The 17,077-nt window shown below is 44.7% G+C and overlaps 6 protein-coding genes across 6 annotated transcripts; 3 read left to right on the plus strand and 3 right to left on the minus strand.

Moving 5' to 3' along the window:
* Positions 1 to 4,812: 4,812 nt before the first annotated feature.
* Positions 4,813 to 6,697, plus strand: LOC145710304 (UNC93-like protein MFSD11). The gene is made up of 6 exons (XM_081788039.1): positions 4,813 to 5,028; positions 5,078 to 5,434; positions 5,500 to 5,695; positions 5,740 to 6,063; positions 6,108 to 6,281; positions 6,326 to 6,697. The coding sequence occupies exons 1-6, from the start codon at positions 4,873 to 4,875 to the stop codon at positions 6,466 to 6,468; spliced, it is 1,350 nt and encodes a 449-aa protein (XP_081644165.1). The 5' UTR covers positions 4,813 to 4,872; the 3' UTR covers positions 6,469 to 6,697.
* An 852-nt stretch (positions 6,698 to 7,549) lies between these two features.
* On the plus strand, positions 7,550 to 9,584 carry LOC145710306 (zinc finger CCCH domain-containing protein 7B-like). Its single transcript, XM_081788042.1, has 7 exons — positions 7,550 to 7,823; positions 7,871 to 7,986; positions 8,028 to 8,310; positions 8,355 to 8,447; positions 8,742 to 8,792; positions 8,838 to 8,939; positions 8,982 to 9,584. Exons 1-7 carry the CDS (start codon positions 7,602 to 7,604, stop codon positions 9,180 to 9,182), a joined length of 1,068 nt encoding a protein of 355 aa, XP_081644168.1. The 5' UTR covers positions 7,550 to 7,601; the 3' UTR covers positions 9,183 to 9,584.
* LOC145710302 (neutral amino acid uniporter 4-like) lies at positions 9,491 to 11,542 on the plus strand. Its single transcript, XM_081788037.1, has 8 exons — positions 9,491 to 9,689; positions 9,738 to 10,251; positions 10,295 to 10,407; positions 10,448 to 10,758; positions 10,804 to 11,050; positions 11,093 to 11,162; positions 11,207 to 11,309; positions 11,356 to 11,542. Exons 1-8 carry the CDS (start codon positions 9,491 to 9,493, stop codon positions 11,419 to 11,421), a joined length of 1,623 nt encoding a protein of 540 aa, XP_081644163.1. The 3' UTR covers positions 11,422 to 11,542.
* A 76-nt stretch (positions 11,543 to 11,618) lies between these two features.
* LOC145710312 (uncharacterized) lies at positions 11,619 to 12,498 on the minus strand. Its single transcript, XM_081788048.1, has 3 exons — positions 12,196 to 12,498; positions 11,980 to 12,152; positions 11,619 to 11,936 (listed from the first exon to the last, which is right to left on the minus strand). The coding sequence occupies exons 1-3, from the start codon at positions 12,496 to 12,498 to the stop codon at positions 11,843 to 11,845; spliced, it is 570 nt and encodes a 189-aa protein (XP_081644174.1). The 3' UTR covers positions 11,619 to 11,842.
* A 46-nt stretch (positions 12,499 to 12,544) lies between these two features.
* LOC145710300 (regulator of telomere elongation helicase 1 homolog) lies at positions 12,545 to 16,045 on the minus strand. Its single transcript, XM_081788036.1, has 7 exons — positions 15,909 to 16,045; positions 14,507 to 15,861; positions 14,259 to 14,461; positions 13,974 to 14,219; positions 13,560 to 13,927; positions 13,172 to 13,517; positions 12,545 to 13,037 (listed from the first exon to the last, which is right to left on the minus strand). Exons 1-7 carry the CDS (start codon positions 16,043 to 16,045, stop codon positions 12,606 to 12,608), a joined length of 3,087 nt encoding a protein of 1,028 aa, XP_081644162.1. The 3' UTR covers positions 12,545 to 12,605.
* On the minus strand, positions 16,046 to 16,939 carry LOC145710315 (regulator of telomere elongation helicase 1-like). Its single transcript, XM_081788055.1, has 3 exons — positions 16,431 to 16,939; positions 16,224 to 16,380; positions 16,046 to 16,184 (listed from the first exon to the last, which is right to left on the minus strand). Exons 1-3 carry the CDS (start codon positions 16,476 to 16,478, stop codon positions 16,102 to 16,104), a joined length of 288 nt encoding a protein of 95 aa, XP_081644181.1. The 5' UTR covers positions 16,479 to 16,939; the 3' UTR covers positions 16,046 to 16,101.
* Between the last annotated feature and the right edge of the window lie 138 nt (positions 16,940 to 17,077).

The following is a 17,077-nucleotide window of genomic DNA, read 5'->3' on the forward strand; positions in this document are numbered from 1 at the left end:
GGACCGCGTCGGAATGCACCAAGTGTAGCGAGAGAAAGTGTCCGCCACCACCAAATAATACTTGAATCCGCCAGCGGGAGGCATACAAGCGAAATCGATCTGAATCGATTCGCCAGCTGTTTTTCCACGACGAAGGGTTCCAAGTGGCGGTTTGGTACGAGTTCCAGCAGATCCTTTTCTGCGTAGGCAAGGGACGCAGCTGTGGACGTAGTTAGAAACATCGTCTTGAAATGAAGGCCACCAAACGTCCTCTAATCGCTCTAAAGTCCGCGGCTCGCCCAGATGACCGGACAAGTCGTGAGCTAGAAAGAGAAAGTGACTTTTACCGCTTCCGGTACCACCGCCCGCGCGCCAGATTTGAATTGACACATCAAGCACCCGGTAGTGTTATCCAGGAACAGAGCTTTTTCCATCTTGAGTAGAGACGATTGTCGGTGGTCGGAGTCCTTCACCAGCGATTTTATGTCCAGTGGCTCCTTACCAGATTCCAGAAAAGTGATGATTGCACTCAGAGCAGAGTCCTCCCTTTGATAGTCCAGAATGTTATTATAATTCGCTGACACCAACGGAATCTCCATTGGCGCCGCGATAGCCTTGACGTTTACCTTATGTATCTTCACCTCTGATAAAGTGATTTTCTCCGGAAACTGATTTTCGTTCCAGAAAGGGACGAAGACACGTACTGGTGAATTCTTGTCGATTTCGTACTCGCGACCAACGGGAAACTCAGAGTCGTATCCAAGTGATTTGTCGTCCTCGCCAGGTCTGCGGCTCATAAAGTCGGCGAATTGATTTTCTGATCCCTTGATGTAGACAATGTGAAAATCGAATTCTTCCAATCGGCTTTGCCATCGGCTTATTTTAGAATTCTTGAACTTCTTTTTGTGTAGGAAGATCAAAGATCGGTGGTCTGTGTGAATCTGAAAGAATCTACCTTTCAGGAGCTTTTCCAGTCGCTCGCAGCACCAGACAATGCTAAACATTTCCTTTTCTGAAGTGTTCCATTTTCTTTCAGCTTTGTTGAAGGTGTGGGAAATCGCGCTTACTAGGTGCACTCTCCCGCCATACTCTTGTAGCAGGACGCCACCCGCTGCGTACAGGCTCGCGTCTGTGTAGAGATGAAAAGACTCGTCAAAGTTAGGAAAACTTATGACTGGAGTCTCGGAGAGTCGTCGTTGAATTTCCTTGAGCGCCAAATCCGCTTCTTTGGTCCACTTGAAACAATTTGTTTCGTTCGCCGAATTTCGAACATCGTTTATGGGCTTCATTCTGCTCGAGAAGCAACCGGATGAAATAGCTTCGCCCATTTTCGTTTCTAGAAAACCTCGGATCCAATTCAATGACCCGATTAATGAAGCTAACTCCTTTTGGGAGCGTGGGGGTTTCATCTGACGAAGAGCGGAGACTTGCGCAGGGTCCGGTTTGATTCCATCTTCGTTGATGATTCGGCCCAAAAAGTGAGCTTCGGATTGTAGGAAAGAGCACTTTTCGCCCTTGAGTTTAGCGTTAAACTTGCGGAGCGCGATGAATAGGTTTCGGAGAGTGTTGTAATAGCAGCTGAAAGTCTTCCCAAAACACACTATGTCATCGATATAAGAAAGCATCTTTTTCCTGGTGGGGCTTGAGTCGAGAATTGTGTTTACGACGCGCGAGAATATATTCCCCGAGCATCGATAACCGAATGGTAGTCTGCAGAAGGCGTAAGATTTCCCACCCCACTGGAAGGAAGTCTTGTACCTGTCGCTTTTCTTTACAGGGCACTGCCAATATCCACTTCGTAGATCAACTGTGGCGAAAAACTTATTGCCCGGTCCAATGTTCGCAATCGTATCCTCCATGCTTGGGAGATGGTAAGGGTCGGATTTGTCGGAGAGGCATTTGTTCAGGCTGTTTTTGTAGTTGATGCAGAAGCGCATTTCCCCAGATTTCTTAGGAATAGGCAATACCGGGCTGTTAAACCCTTTCTGGTCTTTGATCTCTTCTATTATTTTCGTTTCGAGCAGTTCGGAGATGTGATCGCTGACCTGACCATGAAAAGCTTGCGGAATCGGGTGTTGACTGATGTTTCGACTCGTACCATCAGTCGGGATTTCGATCTCGAACGGGAATTCACCCATTTTTTGACCGTCGCAGCCGAATCTGTCGTCGAATTCCAAACACAGCTCGGCGACCATCTTCTTTTGCCCCGGGTCTGCGTCTGCTGGTAGGGTTATTCCGAGTTTTTGCTTCGCTAGCTGAATGGGGCACCTGGCTGCGTTCTTGTTCGGCGCGTCCAGCTTTGGGACTTCTCGTGGTGGTTGAGTGCGGGACCGATCGCTGTCTTTGACCGCTGATCTAGTCGTCAAGTATTTCTTGATTTTGGTCCGCTTCACTCCGTCCAGCTTCACCACTTGAGTCTCAGTTTGTGTGAAGGCTTCGTTGTAGCAAAATGAGAGAGTACGATTCTTATTGTCGACTGTGAAGCTGTCCGTCATCGCATTCTCTAGTATATCGCGGCCCAGTAGACTTGGGTATTTACTGCCTGGCATAATGGTGAGATTCAGGGAGAATGCAGGGCCACCATTGAATGATAAGCGGCAGGGAAGGATACCCATCGGCTGCTCGGCGGGAATATTTGGGCTGAAACCGGTGACCTTGAAGGGACAGGGCTTCAGCATCTGGAGAAATTCGTCGGGAACGTAAGCAGCGGACAGACAGGAGGACTCGGCTCCGCTGTCGACTTCCATCGATACGTCAAAACTTTTAGAGCCCGTAATGATGGTAGCCGAAGCGAAATAAGCCTTTCCTGGTCGCTTCTTCTTCACTGTGTAAAAGTGAACGTCGAATGGTTGGAAATCTTCAACGTTCTTAGTCGTATTTATCTTCTTGGATTCTGGTTGTTTATCGTCTTTCCCATCCTTAGAATCGTTGCTGGCGCGCTTAGCATTCTTCTTCTTTTTGTTCTTATTTCTGTTGAAGTGCTGGGAGACGGTCGCGCTGTCAACTCGATTCTGTCTTGTGGATTGGGCGAGACGGCAGAGTTCGTTGATATCGTAAACTTTTGATAGGCTTGGAAGGATTGCGTTGAAAACGTCTGGTTCTTCTTTCCTAAGATTCAAGTACAGCATCATCGTCGAGAATATGTCAAATATTTCATCGACCCCGGCGTCGGCTGACTTCTCTTGTCGGTAAGAGTTCAAAGTCGCTTGCTTCGCCTCGTTCATCTTTTGCAAGACGTTGGCGGTGTAGTGTGCAAACGGCTTCGAATGGTCGTATTCGACGTCGAAAACTTCGCTTAGCTTCAGTAAGTAGTGACTCTTCGCGGCGAATGATTTCTCTAGCAGCGCCTTGGCCGATTTCCAGTCTTGACAATTCAGAAATTCGGTTCCAAGTGAGCGTTCGATGTTCAAGTCGAAGTGGCTGTACACTGCTGCGATGAAAGGCTGTTCACGTGAAGGTCTGTCGCGGACGTAGGCGCGGTGATAAATGTCGGCTCTGCCCAAGAAGGTGTTGAAAGATGTGTTGCATGCGGCGTCCAGCTTCGGCAAGTCTTGGACGTGACGAGACCAGGTAGTGGCCACCCATGCTTCTTCTCTCATTGTCGCATTCGTAGAGTCTTTTCCTTGATCGAGCTCGCAGGTAAGAAGCGTTGTACTGAGCTGTTCTAATTTTACTCTGCTTTCTGTGATCAAGGGCTCTAGGCTTGGCTTTAGTGATTCGTCATTTCGCACTTGTTCTTCGAGGTAGTTTACTCGATCGTTTATGCTTCTTATTTCGGTGACGGTTTCTAGCAGTGATTTGTTCGCCGCCATAGCTCGAAATATATCGGCAGTAAGGGTTTATGGGCCTTGGATTACCTTTCAGGCCCTCAGAAAATACTGCGACTAAAAGTCGCAATATGATGAGCTGAGGTGCCTTTTGCGCAAACGCCCGACGATTTCTCTGTCCAGCGATTGTCGAAATTTCAAGGTCTGGTCCAAGGGTCGATTCTTCGTAAACTTCTCTCGATTTTTGGTGAAAAGTGGCGAAAGAATTATGTTTTTCTCAGTATTTTAGGTTTTCCCCGGCGTGCGTGCGTGGTTGCGTGGGCGCGACTTTCGGCGCGTGGGTCGTGGTGGCGCTCGTGTGGTGGCGCTCGCTCGGGGTGGTGTTGGTGTGGTGCGGCGCGGAAAATTCTCTGAGTGGAGTTTCTCCGGCGGCGCGGTGGCGGTTGGTGATTCGGTTCCCCTCGACTCCGCTGACGGCCAATCAGCGTCCAAGTTGCGAAACTTCGGTTGTCGATGGCGGAAAATTTACCTTTTCTCCAACGGGACTACTCTGATACCACTGAAGGGATCCTAGCTTCTGCTGAATCTCCCACTTCTAGCGTAGTTTGCCTGCTCTCTATATCTGGACGAGTGAAGAAAACGAGTAAAGTATCTTTGACGTCTGTATTTCGAGCTGGAGTAAAATAGAGGTTAATTCACGAACTGCGTGAATTACCGAATGGAGAGAAATACACGGCGGCGACCGAGCAAAGCTCGATCTAGATAAGCAAGTGACCTTAGGGGACGAGGGAGTCTAACGAATCTAAGATCCCAATACTTCAAAACAAAAAATGACGAAAATTGGTGTAGGATTAATTTCAAATTGGGAAATCGATGTTTCAAACTCGATAAACTCCATACACAGAATTTATATTATTCGTTTATTACGCTATATCGGTGGAGATATGGACGTCTGTCCTGGAAGGTGCTCGCTGGAGCAGAAATAGCAGGCCAGTTAACGCAAGAGACAGATAATGACTCCGTTGCCTTAGTTTTGTTTTCCTCCGAGATGAGACGTCTAAGAGCGCGATTCAAACCCAACTGGCCAGTTGTTTTTCAGAATGGAGCAACTCTAAACGTCAGAGAAATGGCAAGAGACGACGATGAAGTGTCCCTCATTTCCGACATCTCGACGCTGTTGGTCTCAGACACGTTTCTTTCGGAGGACGCGCGCAAAACGAAGAAGCACATCAGACATATTTTCAAGCTGGGCCTAGCATGCACCCTCGTCATCTTCTTCCCGGTACGAACTTTGTAAACACAATAACAAATAAATAACCGTACTCTCATAGATCTCCGGCTGTATTCAAGAAACCATACTAAAGTCCTACGAAGAGAAATACAATATACACATTTCCGCTTTCCTCGCGCAGAGTATCCAGTCGATTTCAGGCGCTTTTGCCTGTCTCTATGTCCCTGCGTTTCTCGCGCTGGCCAAGCCCAAGCCTAGTTTCGTCATTGCAGGATGTATTCATCTTCTTTACACCGCGTCCTTTGCCCTTCCGAATGCGATCGCGATATATTGCATTTCTGGTTTTCTTGGCTTTGCTGGGTCGCTTCTGTGGACCACGCATGGCATCACAGTCATTCACAATTCGACCAAAAAGACTCTTTCAAGAAATTACTCGCTCTTTTTCATCATTTTCCAGGCAGGGTCCACAATTAACCACCAAAGAAATTTGAAATATGCAAATTTAGTGAACCCGCAACAAAGATATCATTTCTAGTTTCAAATGGATACATCTACGTCAGCTACGGCTCAATCGACGAGCATGTTAATGTCACCATGCTGATCATGATCGCTTTGGGCCTCCTCGGCGTCATCATCTTCCCCTTTATCTCGACCCCGAGACCTGCCGCTGGGGAAATCGCCAAGCCGAAGGAAATGATCCTCGGCTCGGTTGATATCTGTCAGTTTTATTGAGAGCGTGCGTTTTTTAAACTAAATTTTTAGTAAAGAGCGTCGACTACTGGATGCTCATGCCACTGACGATTTATCTTGGCTTTGAAGTAGCTCTTCATCTGGGAGTGTTTCCCACAGCAGTGTCGAGTCTGAATCGTCTTGGAGGAAATCCACATCAGCTTGTTGGCCTGATGGGTTTGCTCACTTCAATCGGGAAGATAGTCGCTGGCGTTTCTTCTATCTTTCTTAACGACCCGTCGAAGAACGCGTTCAGTGGAATGTTGGCTCATGTTATCGCCATGTTCCTCACCTTCTTGTATATTCCTACCGAAGCCATTACCAAAGACACCTGGCAAATCGCCTATCTTGAGCCAAGTAAGTTCCTTAAACCCATCCGCTTGTTCAAAGAGAACCTTTAGGCATTCCTCCTCTTGCGATTGCAGCGTTTCTTTACGGCTTCGGAGATGTAGCCATGTTTACGACTGGCTTCACGCTTCTAGGGTTGCTTTTCCGTGGCCAAACATTCGCTTCTGCGGTCGCTATTTTCAATTTTATCACCTTGGGCTCGTCTGGCGTTTTATTCGCCGTCTCAGGTGATACTATTTATTTGATTCAAGCGATAGAGACAGGAATTTAGGAAACCTACCGATCTCGGCGATCCTCGGTGTATGCGTACTTATTCTCCTTTTTGGAATGCCGTTTCTGTTTAAAATCGACCGAAGACTCAAAGAAGACACTCAGACAAATACAGATCAGTTACTCAACGATGAAGAAGACTGATTCTAGGACGTCAAATATTTATCCAGAGCCACTCTTATCATGATTGCACCTGAAAGTTCCTTCATTTACACCTCTTTATTTCAATTTTTCTCCTCGATTGTGAATATATATTGAGAAATTTCTGTAAACACTGTGCTTGGTTGTTTTTCCCGGTAACTCATTCCGAATAAATAACTTCGCGAATTCAACAAAAAATATACTTCAACATTAATTTTTTCGTTCGCCAAAAAGCAACGCGTGTCATAGCCAAAATTTCAACTCTGGTCTAAAAGGATATTATTAGAGGTCGAAATGGGAGAAGTGGTAGATCATACGAAGCTGGTGCTCGATCTTCTGAATAAGCAGCGGTTAGAGCGCGATGGCTCTTCCTGTGATGTGTATCTCTATTCCAAAAACGATGATTCGAAGCAGTTGGCGCCCATTCGAGCTCACCGGAGTCTCCTGTCACTTAACCCCACCATTTACAATATGCTCAACAAAGGAAAGGATAGACAAGGAGATATTAGTGTAGCCAAAAGTTTATAAATGTGGCAACTTTTGTCTATCTGTAAATCAGGCAACCACGGAGAGTGGGAAGCTGAATTGGATGTCTCTTACGATGTCTTGGATTCGTTGGTTACCTACATGTACACAGGAAGGTATAAAAATCAGAAATACAGACTGATAAAGCTGTGGGTGAATCATTTCATAGTATGAAATTCATACCACAAAAAAGGAAACATCGAGTTCAAGAAAGAAACAGTAATCAACATCATCCAAGCGTCGACAAAATACAGTATGGAGCGGCTTTGCACAAAAGCACGCGAGTACCTCAACAGCCTGACCCTCAATGCCTTCGACGCATCACAGCAGAACCACGCCAAGGCGAATCCAGTGAACGCGATTGTCGAGCGAGAAGCGGCGAACAAAATGTACAATCCGGAATTCGGACTCGATCCAAATCAATACTACTGGCTCAGTCCAGGATCTCTTTACCTCCTCTCCAAGTGTCCGATCTCTACGTATTTGGAATTTCTCCCAGTTTGTGTTATGTGTCAGGAAACCGCTCGAATGAAGAGAAATATCAGATCTAGAAGACAGTTGAAAGAGCGTTTTTAAAGGTTCCTGTTGGCAACCCAAGCGCTCAAAATGAAATGCTGTTCTTTCAACAACAGATGCCTGGGCACGAGCATTCATGCCACCGAGATATTCTGCTCTGCCGACGGATCAATTCCGGAACTAACTGGAGCCGCGTACGAAGCATGCCTTACCACGCAGCACGCATTGATGGGCCATCGTATGTCCAGTTCCAATTGTGCAAGGAAATCATGGATGCGAAACCCTGTAGCTACGGTGACAACTGTACATTTGCACAGGTAACCTATTGGTTGGTGATACTTCATTTATATGATCTTTGCGTTAGTCCGACATCGAACTCGACGTCTGGAACTCCGAAAAGCGAGGCGAGTTTATGCGTGCTTGGGTCACCAACAACTGGACACCTGCTGACTCTCTTCCTTATCTCAAAGGAATTCTCAGGTAAATCATCTCATCCTCAAATACCTTCAATCTGTTTTTAGTCGATACGGCGGTAGCTTTGGTTTTTCGAATGTCTCTACCGACCCTAATCGACCGAAGAGACAATTGTATCACAAGCGTGAGGTGCGCATTCGTGATCCACGAAACTGCAAGACTGAGATTTGCTGGCATGAGCAGCGCGATCCCGGTTCTTGCAAAGTAAAGGACACATGCCACTTCGCGCATTCTGACTTGGAGCTCGAAGTTTGGATGCTTCTCCGATCAAGCTCTATCTCAGCCCAGCAACTTGTCGCTTTTTCAGAGAACGGAACACTTGGCAACAAGGTGAACATCAAAAATACGTCATTATAAAATTAAAACGACTCTAGCGCAAGAATCCGGACATCAACAACGAAATGAATGATGTATCAACTCTTCCAATCGACGAATTCGTCCGGGAGATCCAAGTCAAATGCTGCAAAGTGAGCAGACCCTATCGACATATATAAATACCGGAAGAAAACTAACAAATTTTGCACTGAGACTAAACGAAAGATCACACCCGTTTTGAATTTAATTTTTAGCGGTCGGCGATCACAGTATTCTAATTAATGTAAACCATGAATGTCCCGAAACCACACATTCTTTGTTCCGAAATGACCCTAGAATGGGGCATTTTAATGCTTTAGAAAGCATCGTTCCAAAGATTGGGTGGTTTTTTATCATTTATATGAACTATTATCGCATTTAATTATATTCATTCCATTATTAATAAGTGTGTGCAATCGATGGGCCCTGATGCTCCAATCTGCAACACCACGACCCAGGTATGAGCACTTCGCTAGATAGATGTAAGGATAATTTCCCTCCAGGGCCACGGGCAACAGAAGACACTCATCATCAAAGACGGCCAAGCGAATCAGCACCTGGTGCGCAACCTGTTTGGTGTCTTCAAGAACCAGAGTCTACCGAAGGTCTGAACAGCCTATTCATTTGAATGCGAGCTCATCGTTTAGAAATTTCTGATGTGCCAGAATATGCGCGAACGGAACGAGTGCCATTACCAAAACGCCTGTCTGTTCAGCCACTCGCCCGCGGAAGTCTGTGTCTGGCGCTTCCAGAAAGAACGGGAAATTCGAAATCAAGACGAACTCTACCGCGCGATCCTCGACGAATGTCAGAACGGCCCCACCGAGCCAAAGCGCAGCTTTTATTAAAATAAACTGTTCAAAGAAAAGAGATAGCAACTGTTGTGTCTATCTCCCGCTCCATATCCATCTCCTGATTCCGGATCGCGACCCTTACGCTAGCAACTCTACTCGTTCTCATTCGTAGAGTTACCATCCTATCTGCTGTGCTGGATTCCTTTAAAAGTACATCAACGCCCCCGAATCACGAGATGCCACCCCTTACGATACTTCCCCATTTTTTGATTTCCTTCAATTTGTTTCGTTTTCGTATGCTTTCTCTCTAAGAATCCACCGTTCCAAGAAATTTATTTTTTTTTCATGATCAAATAATCTGAATGACTGAATATATATTGAGAAGGAAATCTTCATCTGTGATATTGAAAAAAATTTACCTCCCATCAGTTTCAAATAAAAGTTTTCGAAATTCAATAGTCTGTTTTTACCATCAATCAACATTTTATCAGAATCAGAATGGACCAATGGTACTCAATGGGGAGGACGAGAATGCCCAGCTCCTCGGTAGCTCTTCAGAAGGTAAACAAATAGTAGAAGGAGAGCAGAAGTCTCAGACATTGTTTTTAGAAGAGATATTCGACATGGCTACAGATTCAACATCGCTAGAATTACGGACTTATCCTTCGAAAAAAGAAACTGCCGAAAAACAGAAACAGAAGAAAAGCGGGGATCAAGGAGGACTATCTAGTTTGGGATGTTTGATGCATATTTTGAAGGGGAATATTGGCACAGGATTGCTTGCGCTTCCACTGGCGACAAAGCACGCAGGAATCGTCTGTGGCCCTCTGTTGCTCGTCTTTGTCGCCTTGTTGGCGGTGCATTCGATGCATCTCCTCTCGCAAAACAGCGAGCTCCTCGCTAGACAGAACACTACGGGCCCTCTCGACTACGCAGGCGTTGTCGAGTACGCAGTTCGCTTTGGTGCTGTGAGGTGGCTTCAAAAATTTCATAAACCCTTTCGCCACGCGGTCAATATTTTCATCTTCATCACACAGCTTGGCTTCTGCTGCGTTTACTTTGTCTTCATGGCCGAGAACCTGGTCCAAATCCTCGAGTTCTATGAATTTGCACATATTCCCAGGTAAGAATGGAAAATATTTGGAGAATTAACTTCTTTTATTTAGTGTTCGTATTATGACGATAATTTTGTTTGTTCCTGTTGTTTCGCTCTGTATGATTGACAACCTGCGTTCACTTGCACCACTATCTATCCTTGCCAATTTCGCCATGGTGTTTGGTACTTTTAATAACCAGGAAAAAATATCGACCATTTTTAGCCGTCATCATTATTTACTACTTCTGCATCGTCTATAGCGTCAATAGCAGTGACGTAACGCCTCCATCGAATTTACCCAAGTTTGCGTCACTGGCAGAGTTTCCGACAGCGTTCGGATCCGCAGTGTTCTCCTATGAAGGAATCGCAGTCGTCCTGCCTTTGCAAAACTCGATGAAGAGCATCAAAGCCTTCAAGTCAGCGCTCAATACGGGCATGCTCATTGTAACAATCATGTACTTGTCGATGGCAATTCTCGGCTATTTAGCTTTTGGGGACACTATCTGCGGCTCGATCACTCTCAACTTGCCGGAGGTACAAGCGTTACTCCTAATTTAAATCAAATAAATCTGCGTCCAGGAGAGTCTTTACGTTTTCGTCAAGCTCATCTACAGTTTCGCCATTTTCATTACCTACGCTCTTCAATTCTACGTTCCAATGTCCATCCTCTACCCACGCGCAAAAGAGGGCACGACCTCCCTCGTCCGAAAGAAGCTTACACAAATTTCCCTCGTCGCACTTACGTGTGCACTGGCGATCGGCGTGCCAGACTTGGGCGATTTCATTGCGCTCATTGGGGCCTCAGCCAGTTCTATGCTCGCTCTGGGTAGATTTTCTTTTGAATGTTCTTGACTAACTAATGAATTAGTGTTTCCAGCGTTAGTGGACAGCCTGGTGGTCCGGAAAGCATCTCTTATCCGTCTGTTCAAAAACATTATGTAAGACTCTTCCTAATTAGTCAGCTTATGTAAATTATAATAAGGATAATAATGATGGGCATCGTTGGTGGCATCGTCGGCACATTTATAAGCGTCGAGTCTATTGTACACGTACTTTCGTCATCCGAAAGCGGCGACGACTGCAAGGTAAATCTCGGACAGAAAGAAGTCTCATCAAGTTATTTATGTTTAGCCTGCGACGATGGACTGGCTTGGGGTCTCCGTAAATGCTTCAATTCCTACTTCTAGCTACAATTAAAACCTATATTCAAAGTTCCTGAAAATGCTATCGCCTCTAAAAGTGCTCTCTCAAAGTTCGATGAAAGCCTAGTTTCATTTTTACATTTCATATTCTGTATAAGCCATTTATTCCTGTTCAAAGTCCAAGTAAACTAAATTATCAATTAAATCATACATTTATTTTTTGAACCCCAAAAGGTCAAAAAATAAGTCGCGTTTTGTCATAAAAGGTTTATTTACAAAGCAGGGGATTGGTTTCGCATCAATTTTTCTGTGGAGTTACTTTGATAAAAACGAGTAAAAATGGAAAATGTAGAAAATAACGAGTGAATGGTTTTTGGAGAGGAAAAGAAAGGAAGAAGTTTAAAGGAACGTAGCGGAGTGAAAAAGAGGTTGAGTAGTGCAAAAATATCGAAAAAGAATGGTCGAAAAGAGACGTTTCATTTCTTGACACGACGGTCGATGCCGATGCCGACCTCAGCGCGTTGCAACAGCTTGCAGAGTTCTTCCGAGCGGCGCTCTGCGAATTCACGCCTGAAATATTTTAATTCGAAGTCATTTTTTTTCTGCTTCTCACTTTCGAACTTCTTCGTTCACGATTTCGACGAGGTTCCTGTTGCGCGCTTCGACCTCGCGATAGTGTTGAACCACTTTTTCGTTGTTTTGGACGAGCTCGCGGTTTCGGTTTTCGAGCGCTGCGTGTGCGGCGACTAACTTCTCGATTTTGTCCGTGTATCGCTCGATAAGTCCCTAGAAAGGTGATTGAGAAGTGTCCAGTGGGAGTTCAACTTACTGCAGTGGGTATCATTGCTTTCAAAACGTCAATTGACGCCTGTGCTTGGCTGAGCTCGCGTCTCAGAGATCGGTTCTCTGCGTGGAGATCTCTTGAGTTGTCGCTGCTTCGTTCCCTGGGCTCGAATTGCTCCATCATCGAACGGAACTCGTCTGCATCGCGTTCATAAGCTTTCTTCAGCGCTTCAGTGACACGATGATTGACTTCAAGCTCGAGCTCGTCTCGGTACATGTTGTCCATGCAGTCCCTTGGCGAGTCAATCGCAGAATCCGCCGAGCCCGGGGAGGCGATCCCTTCTGACATCTAAAATAGAACAAAGATGAATTGCAGGGTGATTAATGTGTTGTCTTTGTTTGTAAGTAATGGCAGTGATAACTTGAATGAACTTGGAAGAAATTGAAAACTAACAATTAACAGTGCTCGAGAACTTTCATCGTCGCGAGTAGAATCGGTCCGTAGTAAAACAAGCCAAACTCTTCGTCCATCGTTTTAACGAAACGAGGATCGCCTTTTTTGAAAATGTGAAACAAGCTATCCCGATAATACTTGATGTGGTCTTCAGCTGTAACGAGGCTCTTTTTCTTCGACTTTTTCATTTGCGTAGGCTTTTTCGGGTCGTTCTCGTCTGTGATAACCGGTGGCTCTGGCTTTGGCGGTTTATATTTCGTAGGTAAAATTCTCTTCATGACGTAGTACATTGAACACATGATCAGTTTTCTATCACCACGTAGAAACCCATATCTCTCTAGTAGCTCTTTGAACTGCTTCAACGAAGTTATGTTGATTCCCTTTTCAGCCAATGTTTGCATTCGCTGCGTCAAGTTTTTCACCATATTTTCGTTCTGAAATCAAATAGCGTCAGAGACTCTTTATCGCTTCGAGTCCAATGGATTAGTTAGATAAAGCTCAGCAGCTGAAGCGCTTTGGTTCCAAGGATAATTTAATTCCCACTTTTGGCGCCGAGTCAATTACTTACATCGTTGTTAAGTTTCATGAATTTGATGATCGCAATCATAACGTGCTTCGATTTTGGATGGAGCGTAGGGTCATTTGGATCGTCTTTAAATGCATCTCTCAATTTTCTTTCGATTTCAAGCATCTCTTCGTGAAAATCAGGATCAGCCATGTCACAGTGTTTGTCAAAAAAGCTGTAATAATTCTCTGGTTGAGGCGGGCGCAATTTGTGATCGAAGCAAATGGCATTTTTCGACTTTGCATGCATCTCATCTAGCTTTTTTTCCTCTTCAGCAAAAAGAACCGTGCGTCTGTAGTCGTACTCAGCAATCATCTTTGCTGCTAGTCTTCGGGATTCTTTTGTTTCTCTGAAAAACAGTTCTTTTTATATCATAGCTTTTGACTCTTACAAAATGGGATGATCCGGGTCTCTCATCTGCATACACTTTAGCTCTTCGTATGTACGGGTCTTTTCTTTATTCTGGTACCAAGAGAGCGGCCTGTGTCCAGGAGTGTATGGTTTCTTGCAGAGCTCTTCAAACTCTTCCGGTGTCATCTTTTTCTTTTCTTCTGGCTCACTTTTCTCTTCTTCGTCGGACAGATCTGCTAAAGTGCGTTTTTTCGCTTCTGTTCTTTCTACTTGAAAATCATCAATGGATTCTTGCAACTCTTTAATCATATCGCGATTCTTTCCAACTCGTTCTTTGTAAATCTTCACTCGCGCCTTTTCTGCGTCTTTGCGTGATAAAATCGGTTCTTTCTTCTTCTTTTCGTCAATCTAAAACATACTACTAGCGAGTCTGAATCAACGACAGATTATTTACCAGTACAATAGGGGCTTCCGGAGTTATTTTGCCAGATCTTTGATAAGCAGCCATTTTGTTAAAGAATACGCGCAGTTTGTCGGCAATATTGTCAGCGTCGACAGTTTGATGGCTGCATTTTACCCAAGCTGGCATGAACTTCTGCATCATCGGCTGCGCGAATCGCTGGTCCAAATAGATAATCGCACCGAAATCATTTCTGTGTCGAATAATACGTCCAATCGCTTGGTTAATTGCGCGAGCTGCCTACAATTCAATTGATTAAGGAAAACGCCGAAAGATTACCTGTATTTGATACCAGTCGCTCCCTGAAATGGCGCTTTTCTTCTCCCTAAACGCAGCATCGACATACTCTCGTTTCAATTTGACTTTTGGATCCATGGCGGGTGCATAAGGAATGCCCGTTATCACAACCACGCGGCCGCGGGCATCTGCGAAATCGACACCTTCTGAGATTTTGCCTCGACAGACTCCCATCAGTATCGCTCCTAAAAAGTCAAATTAAGTCATGTAGAAAGGAACATTTTCTTTACCTTTGAAATTATCTTCTACGATTGTCGTCTCATAATCCTTGCTCACTTGCTCGAGGTCGTTCTTGTTGTTTGGCTCAATGAAGATCTTTCGTTTGAACATATTGCCAATAGGATTTGAAGCGTTTGCGCCATTCATGACGCCCCAGAACTCGCGGGAAATATTCATCAATTTATACGTGGGGTGAAAGACCAACAATCCACCCGGGCTCGAGGTCTTTATGCTGGCGATTACTTCGCCCATTTGGGCAAACATTCTTCGATTATCCCTGTTGCCATACACGTTCAACATTTCTGCGGGATTCTTGCCCATTCCTTTGGGCACTGTCGCCACGAAGACCTGGTCACTTCCTACTACGTGTTTGTTGACAAGTGTAACGGGCATGCGGCTGTTGTGTCTGTCCAAGCCCAAATTAGAAATGTACTGTTCCAAAGGCGAGAGAGTTCCCGATGTCAAGATGATGTTCTTCGCACCCTGGTCGAGTAAATGCGTGATACTCTTCGACGGATCAAAACACCACAGACAAAACTTCATGCCCATAGTATCTTGCTTTTGTTGAACGAACTGTTCATCCTTTTCTCGCTTGAATTTCGTCTCTTCCATTTTGATATACAATCTGTACTTGGAAAACTCGCTGTCCGATTTTTCTTCTTCTACCATCGAGAATATTTCGATAAAGTCAAGAACGCGGTTGAGCTTCATGCCTTTAGTCGGCGATTTCTCAGCGATAAAAGTGGCTACTTGTGGGACGAAGTGTTGCAGCTCGAAGAAGGCCTCTTTCGTGAATCCAGTCTCTTGCAACAAACTGTTCATAGACGTAACTTCGAACATGGATCCTTCTTTTGAAGAACGCACTTTTTGAGCGTAAACTCGCTCAAGATTTTCCTCGAGAAGATGAAGCGCTTGGACAAGAATAGCTGATCGTTCTTCCATTTCGCCCATGTTAGCTGCTCCTTTCATTGGTCCATCCATCGGATTGTGATCCTTCTTCAAAAAGTAGTCCTTCGCTTCCTCAGGACAATCCATCTGTTTGATGTATTCTATCTGCTCGAGACACACTTTGCCCTCTTCGATCGCCAGCGCAATATCCGTTGAAGTCAATTCATAGCTCGCAGCGTCTTCCGAAACACCCTCAACGTTGTGAGCCTCGTCGAAGATCAAAATACGATTAGCCACATCAAGCTTATGCCTCGTGCGGAGCCTAGAATCGAGCAGATAATTGTAAGGCAGTAGGACTATCTCCGATTTTTCTGAAAGTTTTCGTCCGAGGTAGTACGCACAAGCTGTGTTTTTCGACGACCAACTGACTAAATCTTCGATATCGAGAATGCCGCCTGGTAATTTCTCCTCGCCCATGCTTCAGTTTTAATTTGAAAGCTGCATTTAGTTGATGTTTTCGCTTACCTATCCAGCTGGTTGAACCAGTGGCATTTCTTTGCCTTGCATAGTTGACTGCAAGTATTTTGCTGAAGTCGTCCATCAGCTATCTTCTTCACAGCTGGATTGAGACATGTGGCTGCGCGGCCTCCGATGACCGACATGTCGATACTATAGCCGCATACATTCTGCAGCTTCTTTAACTCGGACACCACTTGAGTTAGCTGAGAGTGAGTACGAGAGGAGTAGATGATTTTGGGACGTGGCCCATGTGCGCGCCTGGCATTCCACTTTGGACGGCTCCTTTCAAAGAGTTAGGAACGAAGAAAATGCACTACGTACTTTTCATCTCGTCGAAGAAATGCTCACGATAAGCCAAAACAGATGCGAGGAGACAGAGTGTTTTTCCTGTACCAGTAGGAGACTCTAAGATTGCGTGGCATCCCGATTTCAAGGCCTCGATGCATTTGCTCATGTAATCATTTTGCGCTGGATAAGGCTAGACAGGAAAAAATTATATATTTCTCAATCTCTGCTGCTCTGAATCACCTCGTATGGAAATCTCACTTTAATGTCATGATAGACGAGTTCTTTCATCTGAACAAACTCGAGGTCAACGACTGGACGATTACATGCATCGGGTACAGAAATTTTTTTGGTGCGTTTTTATCTTGGTTTCGTTCGTTTTTGCTTTTGGAATGAGAGGAACCGAATAAAGGGATAAACGATAACGGTGATAGTGAAATTTGATTTTCGGAAAAAAAAGGAAAAAGAAGTTCTAGGAAAATGAGGAATCCTGTGATCTCGCTACATGAAAAAAACGCTGTAGAAGAAACTAGCAGAGTTTATTTTATTTTTATTTCTGACTTCTGGGACAGCTACGGAGAAATAACAAATGTTTCGATTTCTGTTCATGGAATAATTTGAAGATACATATTTTTGTTGTTTTCAATATTCTATAATTTCATTACCGGAATGACCTTTTACAAGTAATGATGTTGATTCTGTTACTGGCACGGATTGTGTGTGTTTTTCTTTGGTTCTGGTGGATTAAGGCGATTATTAATGTTGTTGATGACTGTACTTGGGTGAAAAGAGGTTGCATTTATGACTTACTGTGGTTATGCTGGGTATAGTATTTATGCGACGATAGGGCTAATATTAATCAAAGAAGAGAGTAAGTTGGATTTTGTTTG

Source organism: Oikopleura dioica, chromosome XSR, assembly GCF_907165135.1.
Source record: "Oikopleura dioica chromosome XSR, OKI2018_I68_1.0, whole genome shotgun sequence".
NCBI classification, from domain to species: domain Eukaryota; kingdom Metazoa; phylum Chordata; class Appendicularia; order Copelata; family Oikopleuridae; genus Oikopleura; species Oikopleura dioica.

What these genes read in the sequence shown, in the direction of transcription:
- LOC145710304 (XM_081788039.1), top strand. Translation starts at nt 4,873, where the DNA reads ATGGCAAGAGACGACGATGAAGTGTCCCTCATTTCCGACATCTCGACG. An exon ending in CCTCGGCTCGGTTGATATCT is followed by an intron (nt 5,696 to 5,739) that starts GTCAGTTTTATT and finishes CTAAATTTTTAG; the next exon opens with TAAAGAGCGTCGACTACTGG. An exon ending in CGTTTTATTCGCCGTCTCAG is followed by an intron (nt 6,282 to 6,325) that starts GTGATACTATTT and finishes ACAGGAATTTAG; the next exon opens with GAAACCTACCGATCTCGGCG.
- LOC145710306 (XM_081788042.1), top strand. Translation starts at nt 7,602, where the DNA reads ATGCTGTTCTTTCAACAACAGATGCCTGGGCACGAGCATTCATGCCAC. An exon ending in ACAACTGTACATTTGCACAG is followed by an intron (nt 7,824 to 7,870) that starts GTAACCTATTGG and finishes TCTTTGCGTTAG; the next exon opens with TCCGACATCGAACTCGACGT. An exon ending in TCCAAGTCAAATGCTGCAAA is followed by an intron (nt 8,448 to 8,741) that starts GTGAGCAGACCC and finishes ATTATTAATAAG; the next exon opens with TGTGTGCAATCGATGGGCCC.
- LOC145710302 (XM_081788037.1), top strand. Translation starts at nt 9,491, where the DNA reads ATGACTGAATATATATTGAGAAGGAAATCTTCATCTGTGATATTGAAA. An exon ending in CAATTTCGCCATGGTGTTTG is followed by an intron (nt 10,408 to 10,447) that starts GTACTTTTAATA and finishes GACCATTTTTAG; the next exon opens with CCGTCATCATTATTTACTAC. An exon ending in TCACTCTCAACTTGCCGGAG is followed by an intron (nt 10,759 to 10,803) that starts GTACAAGCGTTA and finishes ATCTGCGTCCAG; the next exon opens with GAGAGTCTTTACGTTTTCGT.
- LOC145710312 (XM_081788048.1), bottom strand. Translation starts at nt 12,498, where the DNA reads ATGTCAGAAGGGATCGCCTCCCCGGGCTCGGCGGATTCTGCGATTGAC. An exon ending in AAGCAATGATACCCACTGCA is followed by an intron (nt 12,153 to 12,195) that starts GTAAGTTGAACT and finishes TCACCTTTCTAG; the next exon opens with GGACTTATCGAGCGATACAC. An exon ending in GTGAACGAAGAAGTTCGAAA is followed by an intron (nt 11,937 to 11,979) that starts GTGAGAAGCAGA and finishes AAAATATTTCAG; the next exon opens with GCGTGAATTCGCAGAGCGCC.
- LOC145710300 (XM_081788036.1), bottom strand. Translation starts at nt 16,045, where the DNA reads ATGTCGGTCATCGGAGGCCGCGCAGCCACATGTCTCAATCCAGCTGTG. An exon ending in TGGTTCAACCAGCTGGATAG is followed by an intron (nt 15,862 to 15,908) that starts GTAAGCGAAAAC and finishes TTAAAACTGAAG; the next exon opens with CATGGGCGAGGAGAAATTAC. An exon ending in GACCCGGATCATCCCATTTT is followed by an intron (nt 13,518 to 13,559) that starts GTAAGAGTCAAA and finishes ACTGTTTTTCAG; the next exon opens with AGAAACAAAAGAATCCCGAA.
- LOC145710315 (XM_081788055.1), bottom strand. Translation starts at nt 16,478, where the DNA reads ATGAAAGAACTCGTCTATCATGACATTAAAGTGAGATTTCCATACGAG. An exon ending in AAGTGAGATTTCCATACGAG is followed by an intron (nt 16,381 to 16,430) that starts GTGATTCAGAGC and finishes TTTCCTGTCTAG; the next exon opens with CCTTATCCAGCGCAAAATGA. An exon ending in TTTCTTCGACGAGATGAAAA is followed by an intron (nt 16,185 to 16,223) that starts GTACGTAGTGCA and finishes ACTCTTTGAAAG; the next exon opens with GAGCCGTCCAAAGTGGAATG.